Genomic DNA, 21026 nt, shown 5'->3' on the forward strand with positions numbered 1-21026 from the left:
TATTGGACACTTACAAATGTTTTGTGCTACAGACTAATGCATGCACTTGCATTTACATTTGGGGTATGCATGCTCAATTAGATACAACTGTATAAAATACCAAAAATGCTATCTTTAACTTTTAATGCTACAGTAACACTTCTCTTCTGCTGAATACATACCACTTGCTTTCCTCACTCTCTGCAATCTAGCCCCATGGGCCTGGACATTGAACACCTGATCACTAGCAGCTGGGGAAAAGAAAGAAGAGAACAGAAGACCATTATGCATACCAGTCTTGCCTATATTCAGCTTTCTAAGTCTTACAAGTACTGTCATTAGTTGATACTTACACAGATGTGAATGTCGTCAGTCCTAAATTCATTCCTTGATGCAATGATCGAGAGTATGTCTCTTTCTCCTCTGTAGGTCATTAAAATGATGCTTACATTGCTCTCCAGTGTGTGGGATACCAGTGGCACTGGATACAGCCTGAGCTAACTATCCCACACCTCAGACTTGTACTGGGGCCAGATTAGTCCCCCATGCAGAAACCTTTGGTTGTGGTACTTTACTAGGAGTCCATTAAATATCCTGGACTCCTGGACACCCCAACTCTGTGTCCTAAACCTGGCACCTTCCCCACTAACGACAGCCATGTCTTTCTACCAGCAGATCTATAGCAATGGAGACTGATGCTTTCCCACCAATTCCAGTTACTACATTTACTGGAGTGAGCACAACTACGCAATTCGTTTGCATGATGGTGCACAGAGAGCAGTAGTGCCAAACAGTGAGGAATGAAATAATTGCAGTTGGAAGTTTAACACTTGACCTTAGTTTGAGGAGTGTCTACTGATGTAGTCTGGAAATATATATTGAAAATTGGAAGGTTTGCAGATATGCACTGGGGACATAAATGTAATGACCTGACTCATTTGTTTTTACCTTTCTACACTGGGAAATTTGATTTTTACACTGTGGGATTCAAACCTAGGCATAAGGGACAAAAGATTGACTTCCACACCATTGAGTTTCCATTTTTGCCAGAGAAGAAGTGTTGCTTAGACATAGTCAGGCATCATGCATAAATGCAGGTGACAGTATAAGCTGTTACACATGTATGTGTGTGACCTGACAAGGTTATTGAATATAAAGGCAGTTGTGTATGTTTCTTAGGCAAATGTGAAGGACATGCAAGTCCAGATACCAGAAATATACTTGTAGAACTATAGTATGCAGTATACTCACAGTCATACATTTGATAATACATCTGATAATACATAAATAAATAATCAAATAAAAACACAATAGTGTCTCATGCCTCATACATATGATTAATATCAGCTCCACTATCTAAAGTGTTATAACTGAGAGTGAGTATAATAGGAAGTGGAACAACAGTAAAAGTATACGGAATATCTTGTATTAGAACCCAGGACCATGTGTATGGCAGTCCCACACTTACACCTGTTGCAACAAGACAGTTGAAATAACACTTGTTCATGTTTCAGTTCATTGCTATAAACTGCCATGTCACAACAGTAAAATAAAATGTTGCACAACCTGTACCAGAACCCAGGGCGATGTATACTCCAGCCCTAAACTTACAGCTGCTGCCACAGGACTAGTTATATGAAACTGACATTTCCTAATTTACTAATCATTCCTAAAGTCTCTCTGTTAACTACTGTTCAATGTTGCTTAGCGGGTTTGTGCAGTGTCCAATAGATTTAACTGGATGTATTGGGTTTCTATTTTTGGCTGTCTGTGTCCTCTCTGCTTCCTGGGTGGTCCAGTTGTCCAGTTTGTGCAGTGCCACACTTCCCACAAATGAGATAAGCACAGCCAAACCTGCCATTCATTTTCTCTGTTCCCATGATTGCTCTAAGTACCACATCATGCAAACACTGGCCAAAAATTAAAAAAATAATGAAGAATTACAGGGAAAAAAGAAATTTGCCAACAAATGCAGGGGAGGTTGGATGTTAATAAACAGAACCTGTGAATTGCATTTTAATTACTTACATTTCCAACCTTGCCAAAAGTACATCTAACACCTTCTAAGCCTAACCTGACCCACCAACTGGATATAGGGCAGTCTAAATTGCTGTTGTGTTTACCTTCTCTCAACCAGTAATCATTGACAATTGCAATCCATTAAAATCAAACACTGAGGGAGTGCCTGCACTGTGTTTACATCCGCGACATGGAGCCAAGGATTTGGGATTCAGCAATTCTAATGACTTCACATGCTGACAGCTCTGAATCTACACCAGGAGGCAACCATGTAGCTGGTGAAACTGAAGGTGAGCAGAATTGTTTATGTGGTGAACACAGAAGAGAGGGCACTACTTTGGGATATATCTGCACAGAGGATTACTGAGTCTGAGAAGGTATGCCTGCATTTGCAACTAAATTTAACAAAGCTTGTATATTAGAATACGGACCATATGCCAACAAGATAAAGAATATTATGATCGAGAATCAGAATGTTATATAAGCTGACCAAGATATTGCAACAATTTTAGGACCTAATCCCTTATTTGTTAATAAAATGGGATGTAACATCAAGATTTACCTCGAAAGAAGGTCAATAGTTAGGGGTATAGGTATGGACAAGAAGCATACCAATAAATGTGGGAATTGCAATCAGTGTCATGCAATTAATGAGGAAGACAGAGTTGTCCTAGACAATATCAATAGGACTAACATAAGATTTCAACAGGGCAATTGCAATTCTAAATTCATCATTTACTTAGCCAAATGTGTAGCATGCCCAGGATATTATATACGGAAGACTGAAAGAAACTTTAGTAAGCGTATTTATGCACATTTGTACAGTATTAGGAGGAAGGACGTAAATAATGCCCTATATAGGCATGTAAGCAAGTATGGTGAGAGACATCATTTCAAATTTGCCATTTTGGATAACATTCAGATCGACCCTAGGGGGGGCAATATTAAGGGTATACTATCCTATAAAGAATTGTGGTGGCAACTGTTCACCGATGACTCCACACCCCCAGGGCTCAACGATTACACAACCATAAAACCTCTTTTAACTATTGCTTAGACACCTTTTGTTATTGTCACATAAACTGCAACTGAATAAGCCTGAAGAATTGAGGCTATATTAATATATGAATTATGACAGAGATTGATTATGTTAGTTAAGGATGATTATAATGACAAAGATGTATATTTATGACAGTTTTTTATTAATGGATCTAACAATTTTTAAAACAAAAGATTTTTTTGTAAAATGCACACACATTTTACTGAGAATTGATCACATACTGTTTTGGAATGTTTGGAAGTTAAAATACACAGGATGCGTTAATTTTCTTTTTTTGCATTCTTGTTGCTTTAAATGCTTTTAGTTTTGGCGCCAAAATTGTTATTTAAATTGCAACAGTTTGTTTCAGAGTTGTTCTGATGAAGCCCATATTACAGTGGGTGAAAGCGCTTAACTACGTCAGTCAATAAATTGAAGTTTTTTACGATAAACAAGTGGTTTATACATGCCTACATTTTAGTAGTACTGTTTTTTGCCAGCTATTGGTTTTGTCAAGGTGAATTTGGCATCTCAAGAGCCCATGGACATAGCCTTCTTTGTTTTCTGTTGTTTGTAGCTGAGAGGTACATGGAACACTTTAGTTTTTGGTTCTGGAGAACTCAAAGAATGATTTATGCCATAGAGGGCGTGCCTGGTTTGAATTATTCTGGCTGCAAATGAGAATTCTAATAGCTTTGGACATTGTATACAGCGGATACTCAGCACATTGCCATATTATGCACCCTGACATAAACAAAGAGCATTCTGCATGACTTGTCTGATTGTAGATCCCATCCTGAAGTATCTACACCCTGAACAATCCATTCAGGAAGTCAAACACTCTATCCTTTATATACTGTGTTTGGCTACCTGCTATGTTGTGTCTGATCTTTTTACAGGTTTGGAAAATGTTGGTTGGAACTGCTGAGCATTGTTTTAGTGGCTAAGCATATTGACCAGTGGAATGGAATGTTACACATATTATATGCCTGGGGTGCATAGCTCCATCCTTATTGCATCCCCTTTTCCCCATAAACAGACATTCATCCCTAAAAAGTAACTCTATCACTGTCTCAGCATTGTCTTGTTTGCACTTCTCCATTTGCACCAGCAGATTTAACTGCATGGCCTGTGCTTGTACTCAGCCATCAGATGTTCTGATGGTATTGACTCCTTGGGATGTGTCTGATCCAGTGTGTTTATCTTCTATATGTGCACTTTATGCACAGCCTACGTTGTTGCAAACAAACATGCAGGATGATGCTGCCTGCACTGTACATGAGCTGGTAGCATATGGAGTGTACTTATTAATGTTGATAGATACCATTTCCTCCAGTTCCAAAATCATATGGGTGGCAGCAGGGATGGACTTCATTACATTCAGCAGTGGAATTTGCTGACTTAAGAAATGCTGCATGGTGGTCCAGTGTTCCAGAGAATATTGGAAAACATATATGTAGCTAAGGACAATACTGCAAATCCTGGTGATACTTGCAGTATCCACAGATATAGAGTTTTTAGATACCATTGTACCTAGCAGAATGGGACAGCCATGAAGTAAAAATCAGGTGTGCATGGCACCTATCTCAGATGTTGCATGAGGGGGTGCAGTAAACTCTGCAGTATGTGATGTCCTGATCATTTAAAAAAAGCAGTGCATGCCTTGTATGCAGTTTCTGTCAATGACTCGGCTTTATTATTTATATGGCACTGCTTACCATATTATTCCTCTGCTACAGACCCATTTCTGTGATACTTGGCACTCTGCTATCCATCTTATGGTTATCCATGTGCATGCACTCCACATTTTGTTTTTTTTACACTGTTGTTTGTCAAATCTTCTGATGGATTTCAAACTCACAGGTGGAAAGTCTGATGATACCTGGCTACCTCCAGGGTGGGATAGTTGGGCAAACCCTCAAGATTGCTCCTCTCCACCTATAGGCAAACCACAGCCTCCTAAGGTTTGTTGAGAATGATTTTCTTTTGGATCTAGTTGCTGTGTGACCTGGGCTGACTGACTTTTGACTGTGAGTCATGCCTAAACCACATTTGAGATCATTCCCTCTGCATATTGGAAACAAATATACTTTTAAGAGGTTGAAGTTTGACTTCTACAGTTGTGAGCGTCTTGCTCTCCTTTTTAATTGTTTTATAGTGCACCAAATCTGGAGACCAAATGCATAGATCTGAAAAAGGCAAGTCCATAAAGGTCACTTTGGTGTTCTCAAAAAAGTCCACCAAATAGAGCCACGTGTATCACCACATAGCAGTACCAGGTTATATGGTTCTGGCCATCCCCTCTGCGGCATTGTAGCGGTGATAAGTAGCTGAAGTGCTTGGAGACTGGAAAATCAACCCATCTTTGATGGGCCTATCTGGTAATCCCTCGATGATATGGTGCTTTCATCAATGATATCAAATTCAAAATCCTCAGTATATGAAGCATAGTTTAGAATTTATGTGGCAAAAGTGGCAGACACATAAACACTCTTCTAGACTGTTTGTTTTTGATTCTTTATCTGGAGGAAGGACAGCCAAGTCAGTGAATTTGGAGTCTTTAAAGGATGCTGCTGAGACATGGCTTCAAAGTTTGGCAGTATCAGACCAAAACACCCCTACCATTGGTGACTATATATAATGTGATTAGCCTTTTTTAGGGACTAAAGCCACCATGTCTGGGTTTTTTCAAACTGTTTTTTGTGGCATTTTTAGGATATGAGCTTAAGGAAGTACCCTCCCATTAGGATTTACTACTAGACATGTAGACCTTCTGGAGCCTCCTGTGTATGAAGGGTACTGGGCCAATAAGCAATTCTTCTAGTATTACATCAGTTTTAAATATTCCTTGAACCTGGGACCATCTGTACTCCTCAGTGTCTTTGTCTCAGATATACTGTAGCTGAGGTAATGCAGAACAATATTCGCAGCTTTGTTCGTGGCACAAAAAGGTGTAACACTGAAGGATGGGGAAGTGTAGTGAAGAAGTTTGGAAAGGCCGAACAAATGAACAGTCTTTTTAATTTCTCCAAATCTTTTGGGTTTCTAATATCATGATGGGAATGGACCCCATTCCTAAGTCAAAGTACGATTAAAGTTCATGAAATTAGTATTGTTTCAATCTTTGATGCCAGCCAAAAGTGCTCTTCACAGCACCCACGGTGTGCCCAGCAATGACTCCTTCAGCAATTTGTATGGAGTTACATGTATTAGTAGCATATCTAAATATGACTGTAGATTCTTTTTTATAGGACCCGTTGCTCTTACTACTATTGGAACTGTCTGGGTATCTTTCTTCCACATTGCTCTCATTTCTGCCTGCAAATCCTGATATTTTATGGCTTTGTGTCTCTCTGTACCCAAGACACTGTAGTCACTGGGTGTAGTGATTTCGATGATCAATGCTACTTTTGTCTTCTTTTCTTGGATCACTATATCTGGTCTTCTAGCATCTATCTTATGGACTGTTGGTAATGGATGATCCCATGTGATGTACACTTTTTCATTTTTGTATGATGCTTTGTGGCTCATGTTTCCAGTGTTTTTCAACCACTTCAGTACCATAATGTTTGCACAATCCCCAGTGCAACCGTCTTGCTACATTATTACGCCTTTCAGTATACAGTCCTTCTGCCATTACTATGTCATAACCAGCAAAGAGGTGTGCAACTGTTTTCAAATCACTTTTACAAAACCTACATTTGTCTGTCTCTCCCACATGTTCAATGGACTTTGTAAACCAGTGTGTATGTAGCCCACTATCTTGGGTCACCAGTATTAACCTTTCATCTCATGGTTTGAATTCTCCTCTCCTTAACCATTCCTGCGTTCATTCCTGATCAACACGAACATGTTTAGTGTAAGCAAATAGCAAGTACTGCACTTGGGTTACAGCAAGCATAGTGGGAAGAATCAGCTGAAATGAGTGGAATTTATAGAAATGGATGAGGTCTGGGTGAGGTCACTACACCTGAAGTGGACAGCCAGTACAGTGAGATGGCAGTGGCAATAGCAAACATAATTCTGAGGTATAGCCTCAGAGGGATTTGATTAGCCCACATCCTGAATACCTCATGTAGTCATGGGGCCATTTAAGGAAATGATCATCAGGCAGCTGGAAGGAATTCAAAGGCAAACTACCAGAAAGATCCATAGGATGGAGAGGAAGGAGGTTAGAAGTGCTGCAGCTCTTCTCATCTGAAACCAGAAGAAATAAAGAGGAAATGATATTGGTGCATAAGATCATACAGAGGAGATGAGAAGTCATTATTCTGAACAGTAGGGGCAGAGAAGAAAGATGAGGACACAGACAGAAGATTGTAGGGATTAATTACATCCTGGCTCTCTGAAAGTTCTCCTTCACAGTGAGGGTTGTAGACCCATGGAATGGACTACAGCAGTTGGTGGTGCAGAAGGAATCCACAAAGGCTTTCAAAAGGAGATGAGTCAGGTAAAAAAAGGGTAAGGGAGGGGGGAGGTATAGATGGGAAAGATAAAATGTCTATGGAGTTAAAAGGTCAGATAAGATAAGCTTATTCTCAATCTTTTTGCACTCAAGCTACTATAATCTAATATTGGGAGGGTTTGGGGAAGTTGGCACCCTCCTTCCCCTCATCAGTATCATCCACGGGGGTTCAAAGAGCAGTTAGAGGTTTAGTTTTGAACTGTACCTTTCTGGGAATCTTCAAAGGAGGGGAATCTGAAGATTCTCTGTAGTAGTTGTTCTGGTGTAAGGTCCCAGATGGACTGTCATCTCTCAGACTTGCTCTGTATTTAGCAACAGGTTAGTAGGCCAAGGCCTGATGTATAGGCTGTTCTAGCACTGAAGGTGCTGGCATGGGGGTTGGAAGATCTGATGCCAATGGGGACTATTTCAAGGATGTCGTCTGGCTCAGTAGTGTTGTTGACAATGTTGAGACACTCAAGGCTGAGAAACCTGGAGCTGGGTAAGTCAGGCCTAACATTAATGCTAAAAGGCATGGCATCAACATTGGCTCTGACATCTTGACACCTGGCATTAGTGCTGAGAGCACCACTGGTGTAGGGCATCGGCAGGATGAACACAAAGAAGATTTCTGGCCTGTAGAGCATCTAAACCTTCCCATATAGTACCAAGCTTCTCATCATTGTAATCTCCACTGGTACTGGCAGTGCTTGCCTCATGTGGTACTGATATCAATTACATAATTTATGATGCTGGTGAATGATTAGCTGGAAACCTAAACAGGAGAGAGTAAATTTCCTGTGACACCCCAGCTCCAACAGCTGTAGGAGAGGAAGGAGCATTAAAGTACCTCATATGAACCCTTAGCATTGCATCTGCCAACCTATTGTAATAAAGGGCAATAAAGGCAGGATGAGGGGTACATCTGAACAAAACTAGCTCCAACTGTTAGGGACATGGAAACACCCCTTTCTGACTGTGCCACCACCAAATGAGATAGTTAAACAGTTTCCAACAAAGTGTTGGACACTTTCACAGAAATGCTATGCTCAGCTTCATCTTTGTTAGAAGTCAATATTAGAACGACATCTGTAAAAGGAAAGGAAAGAATGTTGCCATTTTCTGCTATGAAAGGGCAACCTGGTACAGATAACTGATAGCTATTTAGGGGATGATATAAGCAGAACCCAAAGATTCACCCAAATCGTTTGCTACCAGAGAATGCTCAGTTAGAAGGAATCAAAGCTGCTGTTTTTTTTATGTTTAGGGTAGATTTAGAAAACTATTGGAAAAATGGGCAATTATATTTACTGCTTGTGTCCCCATAAGCCAGCAAAAATGTTTTTCCATAATGCGATTTAGGTAATAATGCTAGACCTAAGACCAAAAGAGTAGAAAATAAATTGTTAAAAGTATTTTGGACTGCATTATCAAAATTCATTAAAATATGGGAGCAGGTAATAGAAAATTAAAGAGACGAGCATGTTTACTCACTAATTAAGAAATTTCCTTAGAAAAAATAACAATGGTACATTGTTGGGATGGGGATGGTGCCTAACAGTCTGGGAAAGTTTTATCTCCCAGATGGTTTTAATGCCGTTAGAACTTAGTTCAGCTGTTATTGTGATTGGGTCTTCTCTTACCATGTCTTGTGTTCTAGGTTTACAACACTACTCAGTATATGTTATAAGTAAGAAACTTGGTTTGGCTTATGAATGGAAGGTAAGGCCACTGAGTTTTTGGGATACTGCACAGATTCTTCAACAAGTAGACCAATTTGTTCTACACCACAGCAGTCAGCTCAAAGGCTCATGATAAAAGATAGATGTTATGTATGCCTCCTATCCTTTTTCTAATTCTCAATGCAAAGCATGGCAAGACCATCTTGATGATAATTACTGCATGCCTACAAAGACCGTCATGATATCATCTACTAAAGAGACTTGGGTCTCTTCTACCATGGACCTAGAGCTACACATGATCTTGCATTTTAGTTTCAAAACACTGAATCTATCATTCTGGAAAAAAGAACTCTTAATTCCTAATAGCAACATTTTTAATACATGTTCCTTTTTTTTAACAAATTATAAGGCCTACAGCAAGAAAATAGTACATAAATAAAATGGAAGTAATTTGTTTTTGAGACTTTGTTACAAATTCTAAATTCTTTACTCTGTCTCATATCAAGGTTGCTTTTTTTTCTAATTTAGATTATGTATTAGCTAAAGTTCACATTTCTGAAACTTCTATTTAGCTTTCAGTCATACTTCAGATAGAGGAGCAACCCGCCATTAACTCATTCATGTATATAGCGTTAGTCACACTGTTAAAGGTTTCACACCTGCAGCACTAGCTGTGAGGACTGACATTTTTCATTCAGACTTACATCAGTTGAAAAGCAGAACAAATTCTGCACTTTGTATAGCATAAATTAATTGTGTTTCTGAATCTACAGTATACTGTGCCATAACTAAGTAGTTTAAATGTGAGGCAATCATTTTAATTGAAAAGTTAGGCACACAGCTGTTTTAAATTTTCAGCTGAAAAGATTTTTTCTCACATTTAAATTTTTTAACTGTGTGCTCCAGTAATCCCCCCCCCCCCTCCATGCCAGCAGTCAGAATGTAGCACCTCATTAACTTATGGCCAGCAGGTTTAAATGAATTATGACCTTCCAAAAAGTGAATCTTTACTTAGTACCACCAAGAGGAGAAATCACTCCTCCTCCTTGATGCTAAATCATAGATATTATATCATAGAAGTTGGCTTTACCTCCCTTTGAACCTGCAGATATAGTGGAGTTAATATATCTCTCTCATGGAAACCACTTCTAGTTGCTGTTACATCAGGCAGGATGCTGTCAAGCAAACCATTCAACTGCCAACATTATGTAAATTACCAGAATGATAGAGAATATTGTGTACATCTGTTAGCTGTTTAGTTATCCAGTCAGATATTAGACAAGAAGCACTTACACTCTAAGAAAGACATTTCATCTAGTTGGATGATTCAAAAACAAGGAAATAAAGACAGCCACTTAAGAAATGGACTATTTCTACCCCCATTGCTTTTTTGATAATAAATAACTAGAATCCTCCTCAAGACTCAGTAAACACTTACTTCACTATGGCAGCAATCACAGCATCAGCATATTTTAGTAATGTTTCTGCTGAAGACATTTTTGAAGCTACCACATGATCTACAGTGCACACCTTCACAAAACCCTACAAGTTGGTCACCCACTCCAGAGGTTTGACAACTTTTGGCATAGCTGTTTTAGAGAGGATCTGTAATGGTCTATCCTCTCAGGATAATAACTACATTGCTGACAACACCAAACATTCAGAACAGCAAATTTTTTCCTAGGGAAAAAATTTGCTGTTCTGAAACACATACACACAACACAAGCACACCAAACAAACAGCAATCCACACACATACACCTAAAATCTTACATCTAACCCTACACTAAACTGTACATACACCACTAACTATCCACTTACCTTAACCCAAACCCTAACCCTAAGGTCCGTGACTATCGCACACTCACCTCACCCGCTCCCTAACCCTAACTCACCTACCCCGCCCTAACCCTCACGTCCACACAATCGCACACTTACCTGACCCACACCCTAACTCATCTAACCCGCCCTAACCCTCACATCCACACAATCACACACTTACCTGAACCCAACCCGTAATGTTCCACCACAGCACTGAAAATAGTGAAGCGACAGAAACGGACAACCAAATTCTTTCCCTGAGAAAAAAATTGGTTTTCTGCAGCTTCGCTATTTTCAGCGTTCGCTGAATAGGGTTCAATATTAGAACATTTGAAGTTCTGAAACTTCGATGTTCTAATATAGACCCTTGCCCCCCTACCCTCGCATTGGGTGTGCTGAGTTCTTGCCCTCTAACACAAAAGAACTTTAAAGGAGAACAATAATGTTTGATATTCACCTTTTTGCTGTAGTTTTGGTCTCTCTTTTTAAGTATTTTTAAACTTGCCATTGTGAGTCTTGACATTTCAATAGGAACCTTTTTTAATCTTGCGTAATTGAAATTATTACTTCTCAGAAACTGGACATTGTAGGTTACATACTGTAATTATACATATGTACTCCAGTTCTAGACAGCTACAGTCAAGTAACAAATCATTCCTCTCCATGTCCAAAACAAGCAGCTCAGCTGGTGTGTCTCTCTACTCCCACCAAGTCATTAGAAATTGGAACTGTATCCCATTGTAAATAAAACAGAGAGACAAGATACAGACCTTCAGCTTGCTACTCAGACAATAACTAAGCAAAAATTGGCTCTGCTACTGTTCAGCTCTCAGCCAGAATATATATATATTTTTTGGCCACATCAGATACCTTCTTTCCACTTCTCCCTTTTCTCAATCAGGCCAGAAAGATACTCACATAACAACAAGGAATAACTTTATTTACATATATTATATCGATCACAGGCTCTGAGGAACAACACATCTCTTTTTCTCTATAATTAAATCAACCACAAACTCACTGTCCTGTCTTGGTCACAGTTTCATCACTCTGTCTCTCCTTATCTATCCAAAACTAATAGTGCTTATTACAGGCCAATTAGCCCGTCATTCTCATTTTCCTAATTGCTTCACTTCTCAATCTTAAGTGTAATGATATTTTCATAGTTGCTCTACTACTAACCTAGCTTACTGTATTTCATTATCAACCACCTTATCCCCTTTCTAAGATTTCCAGAGTTAAACCACCTCTTCTTTCCATTATTTTAATTGGTAGAAATTGCAAGTAATATTACAGTATCTTTTTTAATGTCCTGCCTCTCTTTGCTATATGCAGGCCTGTCTATTTCTAATGAATGTCCAACACTCTATATGCATAGGCAAGCTATGTACATGCTCTGTTTCTAAATGATGTTTATTTTAAGCTGTTGTAATTTTTTTTCTTCATGTATGTACACTTCTCTATATTTTATATTCTTTCTGATATCTCGTAACTGTATTTTATGTATATGACAAAACGTGTGTTAAATTTGAAGCTTTTCTCCAAGGCCTCTGCTGAAAAAGGCTTTTATCCCAGTTGGGCTTTCCCAGTAAACAAAGATATATAAATAAATGAATGAATGAATGAATGAATGAATGAATGAATGAATGAGTGAATATAAAGACAAGTGGACCCAATTTTTCTGTTTGGAACACATGCAAGACATATAAAGCCAAGTGGATCTGTTTCCTGTTTGGTCCACAGACAAAAGACTGCACTCTTTTTTAGCCCGTGTCCAATCCATTTTAGACTATCTGTCTCAGATTTTTGTTTCAGGGCTGAGTTATTCAGTAATCTTGCAGCATTTTCTAATTGCAATAAGAAATTCAACTCTTATTTTGCCATCGACAGTGTGTAAACCCTTTCTGAAGGGTGCATTTTGACTTAGAACTCCTCTATTGGATCCTGCACTACCACTGGCCTTATAATTTATGTTCCTCCATTTGAAACCGCAGCCTCTGTGGACTTGAAATCCTGTTTTGGGAAACATTTCCCTGTGGCTGTCACTTTTCATAGGAACACTTTTGAGATGAATGCATCAGAACTGCAACTAAATTATCTGATGTCTTCAAAGTTCCCATGTATGACATCACCATTAACTCTAAGTTGAGGTTGAGGGCCAAAAAAAGCTTTTCTGTGCTTAAGCTGTACCAAAACTGCTACTTGCTATAAATGTAGCAGGCGGCTTGCTAAAGTTATAATACCACACATGAAGAATTTCAGTGCTTCATCTGTGACCACATGCTGGTACTGCAATACTAGCACATTGTCATCTGCTTATTGCACCCACTAACACCCTGCACCCAGGGCAGTTGCCCTTTCTCCCCAACAAACTATGCATCTGTCATGCATTTCAATCTGGGCCATAATGGCATGAGCATTTTGATCTATATGGATATTTTACAGTAACCAATCAATCTGCATGTTCTTGGAAAGTGTAAGGAAACCAGAATACCTGGAGAAAACCCCAAACAGATATGGGGAGAATATGGAAACTCCACTCAGACAGTGATAAGAGATCATGAATGAACTCCACTCCTTGGAGCTGTGTGGCAGCAATTTTATCTACTCTGCCACCATGATGAAAAGTTGTGTGTTCTCTTTTCCAGCTGAATCCCTTGTCAGGAAGTTTACAAAATCAGTTTAGTGAGATGGCTGCCAAACTGCTTTTAGCTCCTGTTTCAATACCAAACAGATAGAACAGTTGATATGTACACAGCTTGTTAGAAATGCATCATTGGATGAGGTCTGTTTTGTAGCTACTTGGTCTTGCCATAACAGTTTTGGAAGGCACTGTAAGCTGAATATGATATCCAGATTCAGATCTCCTTTGGAAAATCCAAAAAATCAGTCCGGAGAAGACCACAACCACTCACTTTATTAACATCAGTAAAATACAAAATAACGTTTTCGTCAACATGAAACTTTGACTTCATCAGATACACAGTGGTTAATCAAAACCCTGCTTATATATTTATGAAAAAACAATCAATTGACCCAATTAATTAATTAAGATTTAAAACAATACAAGCACATTTACTGACACTTGAATGAAAATCATGTGTTTTTTATATATTTTTTGATCTCCTTTGGAACTATTGTTATAAAGTGTGTGCTCTTTTAAGGCAGACTACTGGGACTTATGTCCTGGTGTTGTAGAGGATGGATCACCTCTTACCAGATTTTGGATTTACCATAGCAACAGAGCTGTGACAGAACATCTGTCCTCCACTTCATATAATATCCACCACTCTGCATAATTGGTCTCAAGTCTTTCCCTAAATTTCAGGTGTCTTCTGAAATCATGCCTCAGATTTAGAGTGTTTTCTCACTGAAGTACATTATGGAATAGTGGAAGAGCTAGCAGCTTGGAAAGGTTTTATTTCTAGAATGCTTCTAATGTCTGCTGGCTTTAGTCCTGCTGTTATAAGAGATGTACCTGTTCTTCCAGAGCTATCGTTATGGCAAGTCCATAATTTTAATTTTAAACAATTATGGCATAGATTTTTTTTTGCTTTGTAAATTATAAGGAAAAACCAAAAGTAGTCAAAATCTAAAAATGACATCTGCTATGCAGCAGTACCAGTTTATCGCTGTCTATTGAAAATGTCAGACATGATAATGCATGCTGCATCACTTTGAAAATTAAAGTGCGATTCTCATAAGAAAACAATGAATTTCAAATCTAGCTTTAAAACACTACAACACCTTTAAAACTTTTTTGCAGGGAGGACTTTCTTCCCCGGAACCCGTGAAGGACACACTCCTAGTACATATAAATACAAGCTCCATGATTCTCATAACTTGGAGAATAAAAACTACTCAAATTATGACAGTCTAATTGTTAGTATATACTGCTCCAATTAACACTTAAGGTTTTTCTGTTCTGAGGATCCGAGTTACTATCTTCATATTTCCAACAGGCACCCCAACTTCATTTATCAGGATGCGCCTTTTTGTCAGTGCTTATTGCTGGATGTTTAAATAAAGATTATGTTGATTAAGAAAAAAATAGTCTACTGGAAGTTTTTATCCAAGCAGGTGACAGAAACAATCTTTGAAAGGGTAAACTGTGCAATGGTAAACCTATACAACTGACTAGCTTAAATTTTATCATGAATAGTTTCCAGCATTCTGCTTTAAATTTGAAGCTTTTCACATAGGAATCTGAGTTAAGTATTCAACATTTCACTTACATGGAATATAGACTTGCCTGCAAAAGTTGCTTATTAATAGTGAGAAAATATTTTGAAACTGCTCTATGTCCCCAAACACTGTTTCACCAGCTCATTGTAGAAGGATGTAAATCTTTTAAGTGATATAGTAGTAATAAGAGTATGCAAAGGCTTTACTGATGAACTAACCAACACTGAACTGTAAATGTTTAATTTTTAAAGTTACTCTGTTCATATACTATAGAAAAATGTCTGAAAACGTGGTGTGAATGATTGGCTATAAATAAATGAAAAACAAAAGTTTGGGAATCAAAAAAAAAACACGCATAATCATTGAAGTGAAAATGTATGTTTGCTTAAATAGATTTTGTTTTTTGCATTGATTCTTGAGCATGAATCAGCTATTTATTTACTGATAAAATATATTTTTTACTAAATAAATGAATTGATTAAATGCTAAAAACAACATTAGATTAGCAACAGTATTTTTAGGCATCTTACTTTTGAGATCAGGCTTTTTTTCTGATATATTGCAGGAACAATTCCTTGATTGATGCCCGGCAGTACTATTTCTGCAGAGTTCTTTCTGTGGTAGGATTGTTTTTATAAGGCAGGTTCCATCAGCCATCAGGTCGTCAGGGATACTGCCAGATACAGTCATCCCAATGCTTACACTCTGTAAATTGTTTTAAAAGTGTGTAAGAAATTATTTAAAAATACTTCACAGATGTATACTTGATACATTATATTACTAGAAATACCCGTATAGCTTCAGTGAATGGCTTCTTCAAAGGCAAAATCTGGATGTCGGGACATTCTTTGATTCCACTCAGTATGGAAATCCAGCCTTTTGAACTTTTTGAAAGGCAGCTGCTCTGAAATGTGCACCTAAAATATATGTCATGCATTGTGATATGAAATAAATAATTGTATAAATGCTTTAAGTCATTCAACTATATATAAAAAACAATTAAGGAAGCACAGCTCTATTTATTACAATTTGAACAAAGTTCTTCACTAAGTGTTGAGAGATAACTTTGTAGGTGTTTGTAAACTTCATGTCTGTAGTCATGTCTGTAGTCACAGAATTACTCACGTTCAACCCACACTTACCAAATTCTTTTGTAAAATATTAATATCTGATATTATTGCTTATTTTACAGCTACAACAAAAGTTATTTAATGTAATAAAGCAATTCAGACTTGACTCACCATTACCTTTCCTGCTTCCTGCCTCTCCCAGTGCTATCAGGATCTATGTAGACATACCATGGGTGGAATCACATGACAAATGTTTTTATAAGAATATGATGAATACAGAGAGATGTGTGTATTTTATAGCCAGGTATTTTGTTTTCTTCCCCGATACTCCGGAATTGTATATCGTCATGATTTTGTTTATTGGAACTCTGAGTCCTTAATTACTACTTGTTGTCTTTATCTCATTCTATTTTTTTCTTTTCATATTTTTCACCATGTTAGTTTCTGAAGGGAGTTGCTCTATTGTCATTTTTTCCAGTTCAAATTTTGGTACCAGCAACCGCTCAACACTTTAATAGAGGAAGTCCTCTTGATGTAAAAACTTGATCTCTTCAAGCGCATTCTCATTGCAGGTTGTTCTCCCTAAACAAAGCATTTTGGGTGACCAGTACCAAAAGCCATTACACTGGTAGTATAAGTTCTTTGTTCTACTTCATGTACTGATTTCTTTCCTACCCCGTCCCTTTGTCAAGAAAAACAGAAGTGTGAGAGGAACTCAGGCATGTATGCATTTCCTTCTACATTTTGCCTGCTCTGATCTTTGGAACTGTTCACCTTGTAACTAACCCATTTGGGTCGACACTAGTTCTTCTAAAACAGTTCCAGCTCTCAGATCTATGCATCAGGAAGGTTAGCTAATTAAGCCATGTGACTTTTTCTCAGTTCCCCCTTCTGGCACATAGAGCACTTTGATTGCTATTTTTCTACCTGACTGAGTTGAGACCTAGACAGACTATTGTGCAGCTTAGTCTGATTTTCCCAACTCTGTTTATACTTTCTGCTGAAGCTCTGATCAGCTCATTGTGTTCCTCATTTTCATTCAGAGCTCCCTGTATTCCTTTTTCTACTTTTCACCAGCTTCACTGTCTTATCTGTCCTTTTTTTACAAAGTACTTAACCGCCTGTGCTGTTTTCTATTACTTATAAGGCCTTTAGTGTGGCTAAATTTGTTGTATTCATCATCAGAGCTGGAAAAAAAAGCATATCTATATCATATTTCTGTCACTCATAGGATCATAGGAGAATACTAAACCAATGAGAATAAAGGTATTTTTAAACCTAGCCATGCTTCCCAGTAATATTAGAAGTGCATTGGCCTCTTAAATTTTGTGTTGTACATAAACTTAGACATGAGTGGTCGATCATTTACAAGCTTACTCTCTTTCTCTCTAATAGAAACATAGGTGCCAGACCCAGAGTAAATTTACCATTTGCCATCCAGAGATCCAAGTTTTGCTTGAATAAATACAGGGATGAACTTTACTTCACATGGAAAGGACAGCCTGTTCAGAGAAGGAGTAGCCTCTGAGACAAATACAGGTCCCTCCAGTATGTCTGATTTATGTTGCAGGAGAGTTTAGGTTCCTGGATTGAGTGTTTATGATGCTATTTGTTTTGTCCATGTGTAACAGGTCTATTAAGGCTGGATTAGAGGATGCTTGGTAGGCCAGGCATAGATTACCTTCACTGTCATCTCTATACCTCTGGAATCCCGATTCTGACACCATGTCACTCGTTTAGTTAGGACACCATAGACAAGTTTTTATGACTTCTGTTCAAGCAGCTCTATTATGTACAAACACATACTTATATGTGCATGTTCAGTCCTTGATATACTTCTTAAAGATACAGCACATGCCCACTGTTCTACATCATGTAACTGTATTTTATATATATGACAAAACTTGTGGTAAGTATGAAGCTTTTCTCCCAAGGCCTCTGTTGAAAAAGGCTTTTATCCTAGTCAGGCTTCCCCAGTAAACAAAGATAAATAAATAAATAAATAAATAAATAAATAAATAAATGATGAATGAATATACACAAGTGGACCCATTTTTCTGTTTGGAACATGTATAAGACATATAAAGCCAAGTGGATCTGTTACCTGTTTGGTCCACAGACAAAAGATTACTCTTTTTTTAGCCCCTGTCCAATCCATTTTGGACTATAGTCAGGGCCGGCCTTAGCTGAAATGGCGCCCTAGACGAAGTAGTGCTTTGGCGCCCCTTAAGCCCCACCCACGCCATACTCATGAAACACCCCTGTTTGAGGCACACCCACGGGTAGGTCACTCTCCAAGAAAGCCACTCCAGTTCTTTCCTTCAATTATTTAAATGCATAAGAAGAAAAGATACCTTGTAATTTAGTTAAACTGCAAGTGAAGGTGGAATTTTCCTTTAATAAACCTGCTTTATCTGTTTCTCCTTCACACATATTTTACAATAAAAGTCTTGCTCTCAGAAAATAGAAGCCCATTTACCTTGTTTCAAAGGGTTGATTAAGTTAATCTAAACAATTTAATTTACTTTGGGGTGGGTGAGCGAGCCTTACACTCAGTGAAAGTAGAATAGCAACCTCTCTCCTCCCTATATACAGTAGCTTAAGCCATGGGGGCACAATACTATGCAAAGGAAAGGGTCACTTTTTTAGGGAGGTATAAAATATGCAGTTACAAAATCAATACTTCAGCATCAGAGGAACAACCTTGTAGAAAACTAGTTGCCAATCAGCACAGCATAATGTTTGTGTTACTTTTTAACAAAGTAAATATGCTAAAGAGTCCATCCGTAACTCTCAATGAATTGGAAACAAATCTTAACAAAATAATGGATAAATCCAGAAAACAAATTAGTAATGACAAAATAGGAGAATGGGAATTAATATACGTTTTCCCAATTAAAGAAAGTCCATAACTCTAATTATTGTCACAATTTATTAAGGGGAATTTACCACCTTTTCTCCAAAGGTCACTAGTTTTAGGAGGGTTTAAGAGGGACAGAACTAAAATTTGAGTCAAATCAGGGATGTCCCTGAAAATGATGGAGAGTTGAGAGATCAGATACAATCTCAAACAACCATAGTTCAATATACTGAAGATTCTACCCTCATATGCTCAGCTCCCCCCTTCCTGAACCCCTACAAAAAACACAACACTCCTTACTGGACACAGAAAGATATCTACTTCCCAACTTATCCTGAACCCCCAAAAAGTAAAACTTATGCTTTTCTCTGGCAACAACAAAAAAAAGACATCCTCCCCATTTCACCATCTACTCCTCAAACAAAGCCATCATAGAAGCAGAAAATCATAACAAGCTACTCATTGTCACTACTGACTACTACTTCTTTCAGCTTTTCCCAGTGAGGGGTCACCACAGCAGAATAATGGTCCACAGAACAAATGGCAGTGGAGTTTTATGGTGTTGAGTTACCAGCCCGGCACCCAACTTTTCACTGAAGGCACATGCTCATGCACACACACACACACCTATGGCCAGTTTACAGTGTCCAATCCACCTACAGCATGTCTTTGGGATGTGGGAGGAAACCGGAGCACCCGGAGGAAACCCACGCGACCGCGGGGGGGACATGTAGACTCTGCACAGAAGGCACCCCAGCCAAGAATTGAATTGGAGAACCTCTTGTTATGAGGTGGCAATGCTAACCGCTACACCACCATGGCCACCCACTCAGTGTAACTACTGACAAAGATCTCAGATTTGACAAACACCTTTCTTTAATCATTAAAAAGGTTCACTTCAAGCTAGGTTCTCTCTACAGAATAAAGCCCTTCCTAATGGATTCTAACAGGCATGTCATCTCTCAAACACACTATCAACACCACTATATGCCTTACCCTCATTCACAAACTTAAGAAAATGTGACTTAAATAAATTTGAATCCTGTTACAATAAAGTAGCCAGGTCTGCAACCAACCAGCCATCAAGATCACATCACTGCACAGCACTCTGCCAACTAAACTGGGTTGAACTCCCAAACCTCCTAACCCTCAACCCCCTTACACTAACCCTTTCTACCTTATACCACCCTGACAACTGCCCTCAATTTTATAACTTTATCTTGAGTTATTTGTGGAGCTTTTCTCCCTGGGCCTCCGCTGAAAATGGGCCTTTTAGCCCAGTCAGAATTTCCCGGTAAACAAATGCAAATAAACAATAAATATAAATAAAAATTATTTGCATAGTAGTTGAACAGTGACATTATTCTCTAGGCAGCCATGAATAGATGGATTCAGCTTGCAAATGCAGTATACTTGAGTACTCCTAATGAACATCTTTATAATCCCAAGCTTATTAAAAAAAAAAAAAGAATAGCCAATTACAATTAATTGAATGGACACTGCAGTAAATAAATGCCAAACAGTCAAATCCAAATTGCCATGTGGGATTAAGGAGCAAGGACTGCTGAAATATGAACTTGGGCTCTTCTTTCAATAGCATATTTAATTACTAGGTTGATAGCATTAGATTTATAAACAAAACCACCTTTCATTTTTTCTGCTATTATTTTCCAGGGGTATATATATATATATATATATATATATATATATATATATATATATATATATATATATATACACACACACACACACACACACACACACACACACACACACACACACACACACACACTACGTACCTCATGGAGCACATGAACCTACAACTTTTTAGTCTGTGATCTTCAGAAGCAAGGCTGTTACTTTCTTAAGCAATGATGCTAAATTTTGAGTGATGTGACAAAAACTTGTAGTTTTGGAAGCTAACAAAG

At 38.2% G+C, this 21026-nt stretch overlaps 1 protein-coding gene across 1 annotated transcript in view; it reads right to left on the bottom strand.

Moving 5' to 3' along the window:
- Positions 1–21026, bottom strand: part of PLXNC1 (plexin C1) — a 735616-nt gene that overhangs the window by 539934 nt on the left and 174656 nt on the right. Inside the window, exons 5-6 of the mRNA XM_044087647.1 lie at positions 15959–16085; positions 15699–15873 (exon numbers count right to left, since the gene is read on the bottom strand). Coding sequence (XP_043943582.1) covers positions 15699–15873; positions 15959–16085 — 302 coding nt within the window. The remainder of the gene's footprint in view (positions 1–15698; positions 15874–15958; positions 16086–21026) is intronic.

The sequence above is a fragment of the Protopterus annectens genome, chromosome 11.part0, assembly GCF_019279795.1.
Source record: "Protopterus annectens isolate FY-2018-M chromosome 11.part0, PAN1.0, whole genome shotgun sequence".
Lineage (NCBI taxonomy): Eukaryota > Metazoa > Chordata > Ceratodontiformes > Protopteridae > Protopterus > Protopterus annectens.